Source organism: Saimiri boliviensis, chromosome 10 (genome assembly GCF_048565385.1).
Source record: "Saimiri boliviensis isolate mSaiBol1 chromosome 10, mSaiBol1.pri, whole genome shotgun sequence".
NCBI classification, from domain to species: Eukaryota; Metazoa; Chordata; class Mammalia; order Primates; family Cebidae; genus Saimiri; species Saimiri boliviensis.
In genome coordinates, this window is record NC_133458.1 from 44,908,040 (window position 1) to 44,925,856 (window position 17,817).

General features: G+C 37.4%; 1 protein-coding gene across 3 annotated transcripts in view; it reads left to right on the top strand.

The window, feature by feature from the left end:
• The window catches only part of DOCK4 (dedicator of cytokinesis 4), a 480,387-nt gene that overhangs the window by 372,504 nt on the left and 90,066 nt on the right, over positions 1 to 17,817 (top strand). For all 3 annotated transcript variants that reach the window (XM_010344060.3, XM_010344067.3, XM_003921080.4), the window contains exons 26-27: positions 844 to 942; positions 12,700 to 12,794. In XM_010344060.3, the coding sequence (XP_010342362.3) occupies positions 844 to 942; positions 12,700 to 12,794 (194 nt within the window). The remainder of the gene's footprint in view (positions 1 to 843; positions 943 to 12,699; positions 12,795 to 17,817) is intronic.

Genomic DNA, 17,817 nt, shown 5'->3' on the forward strand with positions numbered 1-17,817 from the left:
TAAATTAGAAGTTCATTCAAAAATGCAAGTGATAGCAATTTTATATAGGTCCTCAAATATATGGATGCTATGTTTACTTTTTTACTGTTAATTTTTAAGAATTAGAATTTGTGAGTATAAATCACATAAAGCTCAAGCACGAAAAGAATGGCCAATTGAAAAATTATTTTCAATCCTCCAAGACATCTGAATAAAACTGTTTTTTAAAAGGAGATTGAAATGGACATTATGCAATATATGGCTTTCATTATACCCTGTGAGTCAGCAGATCAACTCTGATGAGTTGGAGAAGGTCATGTGAATTCAAAAATGGAGCATGAAGCTACAGGAAGGGCTTTGGAGGCAGAAAGACTGGGGATAACTCCAGCTCTGCTGCTTTCTAGTTGAATGTCTTGGGGCAAGTCTTTGGCACATCCGAAACTACATTTTACTTTCTTCAAAATGGCCTTATATACCCTACCTCATAGTGTTTATATGGAGCTTAAATGATAGAATCAATGCAGACATTATAAATGCTCAGTAAATGATCATCAGCCTCAGTGCCTTACCTTCTTTAAATGTGTCAAGTGAGTTCCCAAGTGAAAAGCATCCACTCAAGTTAAAAAAAAAAATCCTCTCTAAAATTATAAATTTGTGAATACCAAGTAAATAAATGGTAATCATCCTAGGCAGAAGTTTTGGCTGTGATATTTTGGGTAATTTAGATTAAGAAGACTTCACAAGGCAAGTTTGGATCATAGTGATTTTATTTTAAAGTATTCTCTTTGAGGACAGTTTCAGTGTAAGTTACTGATGTTCTTTTACGTCCTTACTAAAATATATATATGTTTTTTTTAAACTTAGGGGGAGTTTGTTGCTTGTCTCCTGTCCCTATTGCGGCAAATGACAGATAGACATTATCAACAGCTTCTTGATAGTTTCAGTACAAAGGAAGAACTAAGGGTAAGTGACATTTTTCAAAATTTTCTTTAACATATATTTTTAGTTTCTCTTGTTTTTATTCGTCACCGTTCAGAAAGATCCTAGACAGTTGCTTTACCTGTTTCCGTTAAGTTCTAAGCTGTTTTTTCTCAGGCTCATCCACAAACCTTATTTGTATTGGCTTTTAAAGATTTCTATTACTCAAGCGAAGCTATTAATTCTTATTTCAGAGGAGGATATAGGATATAAAATACTTGTCATCAAAGTTCAATAAACTAGAAGCAGAATAACAGAACTGAAGAGATAAAAACAAATAGACTAACTCTAGTTAAATGAACCTAGAAATATTGCCTTAGTAGAAGATAAAGGAGAATATGTAAATATGTTAGCTCATTTCATCTCACTAAAACCATAATGAGAAGTTCTGGCTACAACTTTTTGACTAGGCATACACAGTTGTGTTTGTTATTCTCTATCAGCTATAATCTAATCAGTATGCTGTGCTACTCTGACAAGCTGACATTAAATAGGAAATATGGATGCCAGGTTCATAAAAATCCAGTATTTGGTAAGATTTGTGGAACTATAATGCTTCTTTCATGTTTTCACTAAATGCTTGATTATTCTTAGTTGGAAGAATGATTTGATCTGTCGTCTTCCTTATTTACTTTTATTTCTCTTCCATCTCTTTAATTTTTCAGACAACTTTCATCTGGAAACCATCATATTGGAAGCATTGCTTTTATGCTGGGTGGTGGAGAATTATAGGACCAAAAGTATAGTTCTGCTATGGCATTTGCTTAATTGGAAGCCTTCCCAGTGCCTTAGGGGAAGAAATTGTTGATTTTTTAATATGGATAGTGCCTAGGGGTCACTTATCTGTGACTTTAACTGGAAAATATTATATGATCTCAGAAGAATCTTCCTGTTGTTACTTTAGAGAAGTTGACAAGCGGAGTCACATAAAACAAAGAATCATTTGGGGCAGATACAATCTCTCAGCAGTCAGTCATTTGGCATATGGCATCATGCTTTTCATTCTTAAATTGAATCTTTTTTCTTTTTTTGAGACAGAGTTTTACTGTTACTCAGGCTGGAGTGCAGTGATACAATCACGGCTCACGGTAGCACCAAACTCCTGGGCTCAAACAATCCTCCTACCTCTGCTTCCCAAGTATTTGTGACTATAGGCATATGACACCACACTTAGCTAATTTTTAAAAAAATCTTTTTGTAGAGGCAGAGGCTTACGATGTTGCCCAGGCTGGTCTCAAACTCCTGGCCTAAAGAAATCCTACCATCTCAGCCTCCCAAAATACTCAGATTACAGGCATGAGCTACCATGGCTGGCCGTACATTCAGTTTTGAGTTTAGAATTAAAAATGGATAGAAGGCCTTAGGACTTACTCTGAATACAGAAATACGTAATGTGAACGGAAAATAATTGTGCATTTGTTAACTATCATTAGGAATTGTATTCTTAACACAGTTAAAGAATCATTAGATTTTACTTAAGAAGTCAACTTCACATTTGAAAATTTCCCATAGGAAAAGCCTACATATTTTTATGGAGCTTGAGAATTAAAAAATAGCAGAGAAGCATAAACTAAAAGACATAATTAATTATCTAGGTATTGAGTTTTATGCTTTGGTATTTGTGTTAGCAGTAATAAAACAAATGGAAATGATGAATAAAACATTTTATGTGGACTTTTCTCATTTCAGTCAGCCAATACATCTTTTCAGAGGACAATTATATTCCCCTTTTCAAAATTACTGAAGCTGGCTGGGCACCATGGCTCAGGCCTATAATCCTAGCACTTTGGAAAGTCGAAGCGGGTGGATCACCTGAGGTCAAGACCAGCCTGGCCAACATGGCGAAATCCCATCCCTACTTAAAATACAAAAATTAGCTGGGCGTGTTGGTGCATGCCTGTAGTCCCAGCTACTTGGGAGGCTGAGCCAGGAGAATCGCTTGAACCTGGGAGGTGGAGGTGGCAGTGAGCCAAGATCGCACTACTGCACTCCAGCCTGGGCAACAGAGTGAGACTCCATCTTAATAATAATAATAATAATAATAGTGAGGCCTTCTGACCAGAATTATGTAATGATACTAATCACTTAATCTGCCATTCAGATTAAATGGAGATTGAGCAACACAAGCATGGCAAGCACTGTGCCATGCACTAGGGACATACACAGGCACAAGATGTCCTGTTTCTGGAAGTAGGGAAGTAACGAGACAAATAACGGGCATTAGCACCTGAGTGGTGAATGTGCAGGGTGCTATGGAGCATGTGGGAGTTGCTGCCAACCTAGACGCAAGGCAACAGGAAAATTTCCAAGGGAGATCTCAGCTGAGAACTGAGATTAGTAGGAGTGTACTAGATATATCTGGCTGGAACGTTCAGATCTGTCTCCTAAAGTATCACCTGAATACCCCAACTGACACCTCACACTCTCTATGCTACCTTTGTAACACTTATTAGAATCTGGAATGTTTTTGTTTATTTGTTTATGTGTGTCTATTTCCCACTGGGTGATAAGCTCCTTGATGTCTGAAGCTTTGTCTGGCTCACTGCTGTATCCTCAGATTCTAGACTATGCCTAGCACACTGCAGGACTTCAAGAAATAGTTGTTGATTGTGTGATCGAATATAGAGTTTAATTCATAAGACTGTATGAATGAGTGTAGACTTTGTTTTGAGGACATTTTGAGGGTTTTAAGAAGGGAGAGACAATATCACATTTGAGGGAAGAAAGACCTGTCTGGTTGCGCTGTTGAAAACGCATTTGGCCAGATGCAAATAGCTCATGCCTGTAATTCCAGCGCTTTGGGAGGCCAAGGCAGGAGGATTACTTGAGCCCAGGAGTTTGAGACTAGCCTGGGCAATATGGCAAGACCCTGTTCCTATAAAACGTTTTTAAAAACTAGCTAGGTGTGGTGGCAGATGCCTGTAGTCCCAGCTACTCAAGAGGCTGAGATGGGAGCATCGCTTCAGCCTGGGAGGTCAAGGCTTCAGTGAGCTATGGTTGCACCACTGCTCTCCGACCTGGGCAACAGAGGGAGACCATGTCTCAAAAAAAAAAAAAAAGAAAAGAAAAGAAAAGAAAAAGAAAGGGAAGAAAGAGGATTCACTGAGGTCAAGATGAGAAGCAGAATGCTGTAAAAGATTTGAGGTAGTAACCTACACTAGAAATGACTGTGGTTTGAAATAGAGGTGATCGTGGAGATAGATTCTAGGGACAATTTGGGAAGTTGAATTGGTGGGACTTGATGGCTGATAATATTAAAAAGGTGAAGGAGAAGGAGGAGTTGTAAATGACTCCTCGGCCTTTTGACAATTGGCTGGATGTTGGTGTGGTGCTGTTCACCACATGGGGATCCCAGGGGGAGTTAGGTATACAGGTTTGGGAGCAAAGGTAAATTCAGTTTCAGCCTGAGTTTGGTCATCTGAGGGACATTCATATGGAGATGTTTAGTAAATTGTATCTGAAGTTCAGGAGAGAGAGAGAGAAATGGGTTGTGGGATGTGGATCCAGAAACTGTCAGCCAATGAATAGTAACTGACATCATCAGAGTAAATGTGAACATCCAAGGAGAATGTAGAGCATGAAGGTAAAAGGGCCTGTGTAGAATCCTAAGCAAAAGGACAGAGGTGTGATAAGCAGTGCCTGCTACTGCAAGGAGGTCAAGTACCATCATGAAAGGGTCCCTAAATAGTGCTGGTGAACCTGACAAGCAGTTTCAATGATGAGGGAACTTTTCATGGATTGAAGAATTAAAAAAAAAAAAAAAAAAAAAAAAAAAAAGATGCAGTGGATTGAATGCAGTGTTTCAAGAAGAAGAGGGATAAGTTTGAATGTGTAGATTTTGATGAATACTTACGATGGAGGAACTTAAGCATGTCTAAATATATTCATGATTAGAGTTGGTGGACAGGGAGAAGCTGAAAATATAAGAAAGAGGTGCTAACTTCCAGGGTGAGGTCTCTGAGAAGGCAGCAGGAAGGGACAGAATTATCCTAGATTGGGAATAAGGTTCTTGCACTTTCCCAGTGTAAGAATAAAAGAGAAATAACTGGAGTTAATGCAGGCTAGAGGACATTTATTTCATTTACTAAAGGCTAATTAATCATCTTATGTTAATCTGCATTTTTAAAGTTCATATGTCCCCTTATAAAAAAATATTAATAAATGTTTCCTGTGCTCAATTTCCTTTAAAACCAAATATTTCCAGTTATGTTCCTGAACCTATATTGCAGTATTTTCAAACATAATAGTGCTGGTCCCTAGGCCTTTATAGAAAGTCCCTAGAACCAATTTTACTTCAGAAATCAGAGTTTTTATGATTTCATAAAGATAACATAGTACATATATATTATATGTACATATATGGTACATATATATTATCACCTCCAATAAAATCTGGAGTGATACAAAATATTCACTCCATATGGGATAAATAAAGACTATAAATCATTCTGGTCAGGTTTTGCTGTCAAATGGATTGTAAGACCAAAACATTTTCAACTATTTTTGGGTTTTGATAGTAAAGGAAGTAAAAACCTCTAAACAACAAGCATTTTATGTGCAATTTAGTATGTACCAGGCACTGTTCTAAGCAGCTGATTAATATTAACCCATTGTAATCCTCAAAAGGACCCCATGAAGTAGGCCCCCATTATTTTATTAAAGGTATCAATTGTTGATTCAACAAACATTTATTGAGCATCTTGGTTAGACATTTGGGATATCAAGACTAATAAAAATCTGTTATTAAGGCCATCTAAATCATTCTTATAAATAAGCATTATGTGTATAAACTGCAATGATACTGGCTAACAGTTACGGAACACCTCCTCACCCCCATCCCACAGCCATGAGCCAGATGTGGTACTTAACCCACATTTCATCCTCTCCCTGCCTCCCCCGCCATGAAGATTGACTGATGCTATTATTGTTCTCAGGTAAATGGGAGTGCTAGGAATTCTATTAACATCCTGAGCTCTTTGCTCAGGCAGCTAAACTCAGCTTTTCCCTAAACTTTAATAAACTTTTTTAAGCCAAAATCTTTTCTATCAAATTATATAAAATTTCAATAGTCAGTTCTTTAAAGATAATAAGGCAGTTCTAGCCATAGAATGGAGATGGCTGAGAAAGGCCAAATTAATAGGAGAAGAGTTATTTGGTGTTTTGTATGTACCTTTAGGTTAGAAAGTAAATAACAGGTAAAGTACAATTCACAGGGTGATATTTAATGGAAAAAATATAAGTGATATTGAAATTAGAGACCAATAATTCCACATAACCCTACTGTTTTAAAAAGTGATAAAATATATTTACCCTCCCCTCAATCCCCAACATATCCTAATCTGCAGAGGTAGCTGCTGTTAACACCTAAAGGCATAACCTTATAGGCTATTTTGTATACTATATATGTATATATATATATATATATATATATATATATATATATGCACATATTTTTAATGGAATCATACTATTTATATTGACCTATACTTTTTTACATGATAATAACTCATAGATATTATATAATCCACTCCCTCATTCTTCTGAATCTCATTATATGAATGCTACATAATTTAATTGTTTCTGATTTCTACGGTTAGAATGGGTCTTGCAGTCAACATCTTGATAAACCTCTTTCTGTGGAGTTGTACCCATACTGCTGTAGAATAAATTCCCAGAAGTACAGTTGTTGGATTGTAGGATGTACACATTTTATGTTTTAATTGATACTTGACCAAGTATATATTGAGATTTTCAAATGAATATTCATATTCTTTATTCCTAATGTTGCTTTTTCCTTTTTACCAATTCAAAGAAAGATAAGGTTTGTCTTAGCATTTCCCAGTGGTTCTATAAATCAAGATGAATTCTAAAAGTATGTAGCTCTCAAGTATCTACTAAGCTAATGGTCTTTCAACTCCGTTTATGCCTGAAGAGCCTGGATGCCTCCAGGGTTACTGCTGAAGTAGCTTCTGGCTTGAGCAGTGTCCCACTTCTCCTCCTTGGTCTTCAGGTTCCTTCTTGTGTGTGAGAGGCATGAGTCACAGTGGCAGAACACAAGTGTGTGAGAGCAAAGACCTGAGGGCTGGTATTCTGTATTGTTTAATTTTTTCCTTCTCTAGAACATAACATTATGTAAAAATGAACAAAAGTAAACACTAGGTAGTGATTAAGATTTTCTTCCTCCTTCTTTCGTCAGTAATGTTTCATTATGCACCTACTTTGTCCTGGAGGCTACAGTTTTGTCCATATCCTTGGCATTTCATATATACCCAGCAGTGAGACTCCTGTGCTTTGTTGATTATGACTTCTCATAGAACTCTGGGGATCTTGCTATAAGCACAAGATTATATATGAACTGGAAGTTAAATACAGCACAATTATAACTCTGTATTGTCTCCTACATACTGTCTCACCAGCTTTCAGAAATTATATCTGATCAGGCCTCAATCCAACTTTAAAACTCTGAATAATTCCCATGCCCTACAGGACAAAGTCCAATCTCCTTATTATGTTGTTTGTATCCTCAGTTTATCTTCCAACCACATTATCCTCTGCCCCCTTCTAAATACCTTTCAGTCACTCAAAACTGTTACATTCCTTAAAACCCAAATATGTAATTTTTTATTCCTATGAATCATTTTTTTTCTATCTGTAATGCCCATTTTACCACCACCTCACTTCTGTTGCCTAATATGTACCCCTATTAATCCCTTCTCTGATTGAGTTCACCCTACAAAATCCAGCTCAGGTATCACCTTCTTGATGAAGCCTTCACAGGATACAGTCCTCCCTCTCTGATAGCATGCGACAATGTACTTTCAGTATTTGCCATTTCCTTGTGTTTTTTATGACTGTGGGCTCCTTGAGAGTAGAGACCATGTCTTTGTGTCCTAAGCACAGAACCTAGAACATTAAATCTTTGTTGAAGGAATGTATGCTCTTAATATTTCTGCCTGCTTCAAAAGATTTTCAGTACAATTATTTTGACTTGCCTTTATTTGAATATATTGATTACAGAAAAATGGTTATTTAGCTCTAAAAGACTGAAGATCATTTGAGAGTTATTTTGCATACTACGCTTAAAAGATTCCATTTTAAGAATATAAATTTCAATGTGATAATGATTATTAACACCCATTGATTGAATTCAAGCCTCACACCAAGGGTATTGCACATTTGAAATTTGTGGCAAATGTTTTAAATGACATTTAATTATAGTCTGAGGGTCTGTCCTGTTCATTGTTCTTGAAGTAAGACAAAAACACCCTAGTCTATGTGCCATCCTCATGATGCTTTATTTTACGGATATCTTAACTCATGTTTCATAGACCCAGGATTCATCTCTTTGTGTCTTGCCAGTTCTGTTTCACAAACCTAATTTTTGTCTTGTGCCCTTCTCTTTTTAAAAATATTTTAGATTTAGGGGGTACATGTGCAGGTTTGTTAATGAGCATATTGCGTGATGCTGACGTTTGGGCTTCAATTGAGTCCATCATCCTAATAGTGAATGTAGTACCCAATAGGTAGTTTTTCAGCCCTTTTCTTTCACCCCCTCCCTTCTTTTACAGCCACCATGTCTGTTGTCCCCATCTTTATGTCACTGTGGATCCAATGATTAACTCTCACTTATAAGTGAGAACACAGTATTTGGTTTTCTGTTTCTGTGTTTACTCACGTAGGATGATGGCCTCTAGCTGCATTCGTACTGTGGCAAAGGACGTGATTTTATTCTTTTTGGGGCTGCATAGTGGTGTAGATGTACCACATTTTTTAAGCCAATCCTGTCTTGTGCCTTCCTTAATATCATAGCATCGTATGTAAGCAGAAAATAATTTTTATGTGGTACAGTTAGAAAATCTAAAACACATGTTTGGTTCTTTCAGACATCTACATAAAACCCCTCAGTGTCTCCACAGTGTCTTCAGGATAAATGTCCAAACTCCTTACCATGGAAGAAGTTAGATTTGCTTATCATTTACTTATCCCTATTTATCTTTCAGCCCTATGTCTTGCCACTGCCCCTTGTAGTCCAGGCAACCCTGTGCTCTCTCTTGCCTCTGTGGCCTACCGGTGTTGTCCCTTCTGGGTGGAATACCTGACCTTCAGACTTAGCCACCTTTGCAAAGCATGCATGCATCTGTGTGGTTTTTAGATTAACGCTCATCTCTCTCACTAAACTGTAAACTCCATGGAAGCAAAGAGCACATTTAACCTACTTACTATTGTGTGGCATATTCCAGACACTCCATAAACGCCTGCTGCATGAATAAATAAAAGAATGTTTCTTACCTTGCCAGGTGTCCCCAGCATCTAGCATGGTGCCTGGCACACAGTAAAGCACCCAGTATCAGTACATGTTAGTGATCATTTCTAAAATCATAGCAACTCTTCCTACTTTGTTTTATAGTTAAATATAGGACTTTTTATTACTTTGGAAGACTGTCCCAATAACTTTCTTACTTGAACCTCTCTCTTACTTGGACCTCGGCAGAAAAAAATACTTCTATAAAGTAACACCTTCCTATTTCTTTGAACTCTGATTTGAAGAATACTAATAATACAGTTTAACCATGGAAATAATGCAACATGGTTAAGTGACCACATTGAGAGACTGCTTCCAAGCTGCCAGGTTTTAAATGGTAGCAGACGAAACACTTATTTCTTTGTGCTGTCCAAGCAGGAGTATTATAGGCATGGCAATGTTGTTTTTTTTAAAAATTATAAAAAGAATCTCTTAGTTGTATGTGCAAAATAACCACATCTATCTATACAAAAACACCTATTTGGTGAAAAGACTAGAGTTGAAAAGTACTTGAAGAGGGCGGTCAAGGAAATGCCACTGTGTTTTGGGTAGGAGGGAGGGAAATGTTGAAGAATCTAGCATTGAAGTCATAGTGCTTTTAAATATTGGAATTGACTTTGGAATAAACCCTGTTGCATGGCAGTAGACAAAGACTTGCTGAACTAAATTACATGTCAGTACTAAAGTGGAAGGTATTCGTGTTATGTGATGTGATGAAACATTTGCCTACATTTTGGAAATAAGAAAAATGTGGAGATGCCTTCTGAATAACTAAATGATCATACTGATTTTTTTTTAATCTCCTCTAATTGCAAGAGACTTCAAAGCCCCGACATTTTACAAGTAAGAGAACTCACTTCCAGAGAGGTTAAATGAATTGCCAAGGTCATTGAGCTAGTTAATTGCATAGCCAGGATTTAAAATCTAGGTTTTCTGATTCTCATTATTATACTCTTTTATTTTTCTTGTAAGGTTTCTACTGTTGAAAGTGTTTGGTTTTATAAATGTCAATGAAGCTTCAGTGGACACTGTAGAAAGCTACTTGAGACACTGAAACATTTTCTTGGGGGAAACAAAGATTTATGTCAATTCACAGGCATTGGCAATGTCACATGCTGCCACAGCCTTTTCTTGTGGAGGAGCTAAATGGACTAGGAAAATGAGATAGCACAGAAACAGGTCCTCTATCCCCAGCTCCTCCACCTGCAATAATGTTTCCTTGGTCTCCAGCACTACCAAAGAATAACTGAAGTTGCTAGCTGCTAAGATAGATGTTTTTCCTCCTATAGCCAATCTTTTCAGTGAATACTTTTTCTCATTGCAACTGACAGCATAGTCCCCCACCCCACATACCACATGCACACATACATACACACCACCACTGCCACTAAGAGTACTGCTTCCAGTTTCCAATTCTGTTACAGCTGTTGAGGCAAGAAGGTAAAACTTCAGCATTTTAGAATTTATTTATACTATTCCTAACTAATTGTAGACTATAAAGCCAAAGAATCCCGACTTTCATGACTTTCATACCTATCTAAGCAAATACAAGAAGATAGGAAACTGAAGTGCGATATAACTCTTTAAAAATAGATACACAAACCATTTTTGCAGGGATTTTATATATATATATATATATATAATATACTATATATAGTATATAGCATGTATCATTAGATATACTACATAAAATATATATTTATAACTATATATTATAGTATATATTATATATACATATATGTATATATAGTATATATTATATATAATATATAATAGTATATATTATATATATACTATATACATATATGTAATATATACTATAATAGTATATATTATATATATAGTATATATTATATATATATACTATATACATATATGTATATATAGTATATATTATATAATACCTATTATAGTATAATATATAATGTATATGATATATATATTCATGTCTGAGTAACTCAAAAGACTCAACTGAGAAACCATTAAAATAAGTTTCAGAAATGCATTAGAAAGGATTTCTCACAGTTTTATTAAGCTAATGACCTACTCTCCTGAGAGAGCTAGAACGTGAAGCATTTCCCAAAATTATCTTACCTACAGTGAAATACATTTGGGAAACTCTGCTTGCAGTGATTCTGGAGCTATGTCTAGTCATTTAAAGATGGATGACCTAGTGGGCATGTTTCCACATGGTGCATACTATATATCAGTGTATGTGTGTTGATGCCAAAGAAGCTAAAATAAATTCGCGTCAAAATATTTATGGGCTTGATTGAAGTTGTTAGAGTATATAAAAAGAAAATAAAGCGACCACATGGTTTTCAGTTTTTAGATTCTTTCTGTCTTCTGACATGAGTGACAATCATAATCTTACATTCAAGCATCTTACATGTTTATCATAGTGTGTTGTTGGATTTGATAAATAAAACTCTTGTGTTGGGGTTGCTTTTTATTTTTGAAGCAACATCATATCGTTACCTTCAATCGGATTGTTGAAGAAATATATTTTCCTAGAATCACTTAGGTTTCAAAAAGCTCTTTAAGTTTTCTAGTTAATTAATCTAAATCAAAGCTAGATTGAGCCAATCCCTTTTGAGTAGGGAAAGCTCATTTCATTCATTGTGTGTAGTATGTTAACTCCTTGATTCCACTGTAAGTATCATATGCTATACTGCATTTGACTGTATCTCTTGTAATGTTTAGAGAAGAGATATTTCCATGTCTGGTGATAGCTTCTTGTCAAGAGTATTTTCAGGTGATTAATTTAAAGATAACATCTCAGTAAATATTACTGCCATCTGGCATGTCATCTTTGTGAGGAATATATTGATACTCTCATAACTACTAAGCACTCCTCACTGGGCTTGATTTAGCACACATCCTCATTTGAATGTATGCTGCATGGCATACTCTGGAAAATTCACTCAAATTCTATAAACCTGCATACATTCCATGAGTACTGCATCTCAAAAATGCCCTGTAAGAAAAATAGGTTTTTGTATGAGATGCTTTTTGATGAGCATAACTTTCTAAATTTTGACACCCACTTAAAGGAAAGCAGACTGAGCCAGGACTGTTCATTGTTCTCTTGGATTGAAAAGTTCTGATGTTTAAGACACTCTAATAGAAGAAAGGGAATTTGTTTCTCTGTTAATATTCTGTTACAAGTTCTCCACTTGATTTTCAAAACCCTAAATTGTTATAATTTGTGAAAAGAAATAAAAATCCATTTTCACTGTACCCAAGAAAGAAAAGAAAACATTTGGGTGGATGTGAGTGCTGAGAATGGGAAGGGTCATGACTCCTTCCCTCGGGCAAACTATTAAACTGTGGCTACCTTCTCTGGAAGCCAATGGAAATGGTAACAACAGTACTTAGTGTGTATGTATGCTGACAGTCACAATAAACCAATACAGTGATCTGTTTTCTCCTTATCCAAGGATTTCCTGCTGCAGATATTTACTGTATTCCGAATATTGATACGCCCAGAGATGTTTCCAAAGGACTGGACTGTTATGCGCTTGGTTGCTAACAAGTAAGACATTTAAGTTGATGATACTTGCAACTCAATGTATAGAGGAAGAAGAGAGTACAAAATGATCTTTTTCATTTGATCTCAAGTTTGAACTGGAGGTGTTGGGTTTTTTTTGCTTCTGAATTAAGTCTTTAAAAAAATTATTGACATTTGTTTTGAATTATTGTTTCCTTTGTATATATTAACATCATTCAAAATTTAAACGACATAATAGCATATGCATTGGGAAGTTCTGTTCCCATTCACCCTCTACCCCTAGGCTATATAACCACTTATCTTTCTTTGTTTTTTACATATCCTTCTGGTGTTCCTTTATGCAGAGGCCAGCAGGTAGTGTCATATACATACCGTTCTGTACAATGCTCTTACTCTTAGAAATCCTGGCAGTCTTTCCAAATTAATAAATAGAAAGAAAGCTATCTATCTGTCTGTCTGTCTATCTATCTATCTGTTTATTTATTTTTGAGGTGGAGTTTTACTCTTGTTGCCCAGGCTGGAGTACAATGGTGAAGTCTTGGCTTACTGCAACCTCCATCTACCAGGTTCAAGCGATTCTCCTGCCTCAGCCTCTTGAGTAATGGGGATTACAGGCATGCACTACCACGCCCTGCTAATTTTTGTATTTTTAGTAGAGATGGGGTTTCACCATGTGGGCCAGGCTGGTCTTGAATTCCCGACCTCAGGTGATCTGCCAGCCTCAGCCTCCCAAAGTGCTGGGATTATAGGCATGAGCCACCGCGCCCAGCCAAAAGCTCTTATTCTTTTATGTATTTTCCTTTACAACTGAATAATATTCCACTAAATGGCCATACCATAGTTTATTTAACCAATGCTCTGTTACTAGACATTTGAGTCATTTCTGATTTTTCTTAATTCTTCTTAACAAAATACATACATTAAGCATCTGCCATTTGCTCGACACTGGGAATAAGACATGACCCTTGAGTTAGACACATGAAGATTGAAGTTCTTTTTATTCACCCAATTGGTTTGGCCAATAAAGAGCTGAAAATATTGCCCTCAGGAAACTTCAGAACAAAATACAGGCATGTGGGAGGTTATTGACCTAAAGTTCTTATTGGAATCTCTAGAAGATGATAAAGTTAGTTTATATTCAGCATATCCAGCATGATCTGAGAACAATACTAGAAGAGAGAGGAGCCAGGAAGAGATATTAGGGCAGTCGGAATGGCAGGGTCTGATCCCAGAGAAGACAGTGTCATGAATTTATCTGCTCTCTCTACTTCCTGTCTCCGTAGTCTCGGGATACAGAATGGAAAAGTGCTCTAGGAAACTGGCCTGACCTTCACTTCCAAGCTTGTTATTTATTCTATTTCATTAGCATTCTCACTCTCCAACCCCACATTTGCCTGCTTCCCCTTCTTCCTCTTTTCCAAATGCCAACTCCCTCATACTCAGGATGAAGGTTAGATCCTCTAAGCATCTATCCATAGGCCACGGTCGCCCCATGTCTTCTCCATATGGCAAGCTTTGGTGGTGGTGAGAGCTGCAGGAATATGGGATTCAATTTTGATTATATATGCTCAATATGGCTTGTGCTGCAGTATACATTTATAGACTTGGAGGTGTTAAAATGATGTGTTAAAAACTTTGTGAAGTAACAAATAGTATAACATAGCATTTTATATTTTACATAAGTACAGAAGCAGCTTTTCCATTTTGAAGACTAATTGAGACTGCTAAAATAGCTCTCTTTAACATATTTAATTTGATATCTGTGAGTAGAATGAAGTATCTATTCATTTGGATGTCCACATGCTACAGATTTAGGTGGAAGTTTTTGCTCTTGCATCTGGCCTTATAATCAAAAAGCAAACATTCTGGGGACCAGGGAAGGGCTGTGAGGTGATCCAGGGAGCCAGATGGGAAGAAGTCCAGGTGGTGAACATCATCATCACATAGCATCAGTTCTCGGTCATTCTTCTGACTCATGTGCAGAGGAATATTTTGGATTGAATTAAAATTTCAGTGGTAGAAATTCACACTGAAAGTAACATTGACATTTTGTTCCTTACATACACATTTTCTGCTTAAGCTTTGCTGAAAATTGTGACAACAGTGTGGCTTCTTGATGTTAAATACTGCCTCTCTCTGCCCCATCTTCACTCCAGTTATGAAGACTTTACGGTCACACAAGTGGATAGCAGTCTGAGAAGTATAGATTCTACTTTTGAGTAAACACACACTGTTTAGAATTTCCATTTACAGTGTTAACCAAATAGGAACATGATTTTGTTAGAGATGAGCTCTGTGTAATACATTTAAACAGAAGGTTACTCCCATAGCAAACCCAAGAAAAGTGCCGTCAGCCCTTGCTAAATGTGGTGATTTCATTCCGTTGCCAACCATGTGAGTGCTGGTAGGAGCCTGGCGCTGCCTCTCCACTGGCATTGCCTGGTGGCTGCAAGTCCAAACCCATTCATGGACAGGACTCCAGGGTCTAGTGAGACCACTGCCGAGCTGGAGCAGCCAGTCTGCTGTATGCTCTTGCTCTTGCCTCTTCTTTCCTCTCCTCTCCTCGTTTAAGAGTTTCTAACCATTCTCCTCCATTCAAGTCATGAAAGCAGATGAGGTTTGCTCTGCTTCATAAATGCAGTATAGTCCAAAAATTAGCCCTCCACTGTTTGTGCTTTATGAAAAATATTAACCTGTATAATACTGGTAGCAAAGTCGATTTCTGAAAGATGTTTAAGACATCTTAAATATGTTAAAGAGCATACACTTGGAAGAAAAGTTTCCGCTTGGCTAAACCACGTTGAAGCAAGTTGCAGCAGTTAAATCTACTCTCTGAAGTTGACCACCTTTTCTTCCATAGTTTCGACTTTCTTAGACAAACAGTTGTTCAGGGCCTTTTAAAGGGGCATTTTAACCCAGACTCCCACTTTTATTAACCCAGTCATGTGCCTAGCAGGTGGCTGAGAAGTCACCATTGCCCTACCCTTGAACTCAATTGAATTTGCTCATCTCTCAAAATGAATGTTCTTTTATGTGTTTGGTCCTTTCCTCCTGTGTTTTCCAGTAAATTAAATGCCTCCAACTTTCATCTATAAGCTGTGTTGTTCCAAATCTTGTAGCTTTCCTGCTTTATGTGACACTGTCAGAGGCTGAGACCAGATACCCGGTGATTTATGTGGTTCTTTGTTTTTTTCTACCTGCATCCCTAATATTGTGTGACATAGCAAGTGTGCCCTCTCACAACTCTGCAAGGGCAAGAAGCATTTCTTCTCTTCCCTGCTTGCTGCAGAGCTGTCTCATGACCCCCCGTAAGTTCCTGGTAGATGTTTCTGATGAGAACAACTGCTCAATCTAAGAAAGAAGGAACATAAGGAGGATGAAAATTAAGTACCAAAAATACAGGACACTTTGAAACAAGCTTCTCTCCACCCCCTTCCCATACACATTGTGAAATAAAGTACAAAAATAAAGTCACAGCTTTATACATATTTCCAAGAAGAAAAATCTTATAACATGCTTGCTTACTGAGGAAAGTAAAAACTCCTTTCTTCAGTTGACATTTCAGGTCTTTATTTTGGTTATCTTGTGTGCATGTTGGCCTCAAACATATCACACATTAACCAACTTGGGTTTTGAGATCTACGTAGCCAAAAAGCGATTTGTTAAATCAAAGTTTCTTAGAGAGGCCATCCATTCATTTACTGACCCATCCATTCAACCAATGTTTTCCAGTGCCTAATGTGTAAATAAGTAGTATAAAGACAAAGAGCACAGGTCCATGAAAGTGTTATGAAATGAACATTGTTCTGGACTAGAATAGGAGGGTCTTTCATGAAGGAGTGAAGCTTGAACTGAAAGCTAAGCAGTGGGTGAAAAACGGCAAAGGAAGAATGATTCTATCAGTAGGAATAGTAGAATACAAGGGCCCTGTGGTCAGAGTAAACATGGCACACTCGAAGAACTGAAAGACTGTTAGTATGGCTGAAATGTGAGGAGGGAAGGAACCAGTAAAGATGAGGTTGGTGGGGGAAGACAGAGCCTAGATATTGACACATAGAGAGACCAAAGAGAAACCAGGAAGAATCAGTTAGGAACTTCCTGAAGCCATCCAGGTAAGAGATGTTGACAATGGCTTGGACTTCATTGGATAGCAATGAAGGTAATGAGAAGATTGGTTTTGGAGATGAGGATGATAAGACTTGCAAGTGACTGGCTATGGGTGGGAGAGAAGAAAAGTAATGGAAGATGCTCCTTAGATGCTTGGCCTAAGCAAAAGGATGAATTGCGATGCTATTCACCTGGGTGGAAAACATGGAGTGAGGTGTAGCATTGGGGGTGAGAGGAGTGAAGAATGCCAAATTGAGTGTAAGTTTGAGGTGCGTTGTATATCCAAGTGGAGATGTAAAAGGGAAAGCTAGGCATGCTCGCGTGGAGCTCAGGGATGACGTTGGGGCTGGACATGTACATTTAGGCTCCTCAGCCTGTGGTTAGGATTTGAAGGCTTGGAACTGAACAAGAGCACCGAGGAAGAAAGTACAGACTGAAAAGAGAAAAAGACAAGGCTAAGCCCTGGGGCATGCCAAAATTCTAAAGGTCAGGAAGTGGAGAGGTATCCAGTGAAGAAGACTGAAAAAAAGTAGCCTGTGATGTAAGATGAGAACCAGCAGAGTGCAATATGCTGAGCAGAAAGCATTTCAAGAAGGAAGCAGTATCTAGAGCTGCTGGGAGGTTGGTGGTGATGTGGACAGACAATTGGTCCTGGGATTTGGCAGCATGGTAGATATTGGTGACCATGACAGGTGTTTCACTGGAGTGGTAAAAAGGAACACCTGATTAGAGTGAATTCAAGAGTGAATAGGAGTTGAGAAACTGAAAACAGTAATTACAGGAGTTTTACTACCAAAGGGAGCAGAGAAACAGGGCTATATCTGGAAGGAGACGGGAGGACTGGGATTCTTTTTAGAATATGGGTTATTACAGCATGTTGATTTACTAATAGGAATGGCCCTGCTAGTAAAAGACAGAAATATTGGTGCTAAAGAAAACA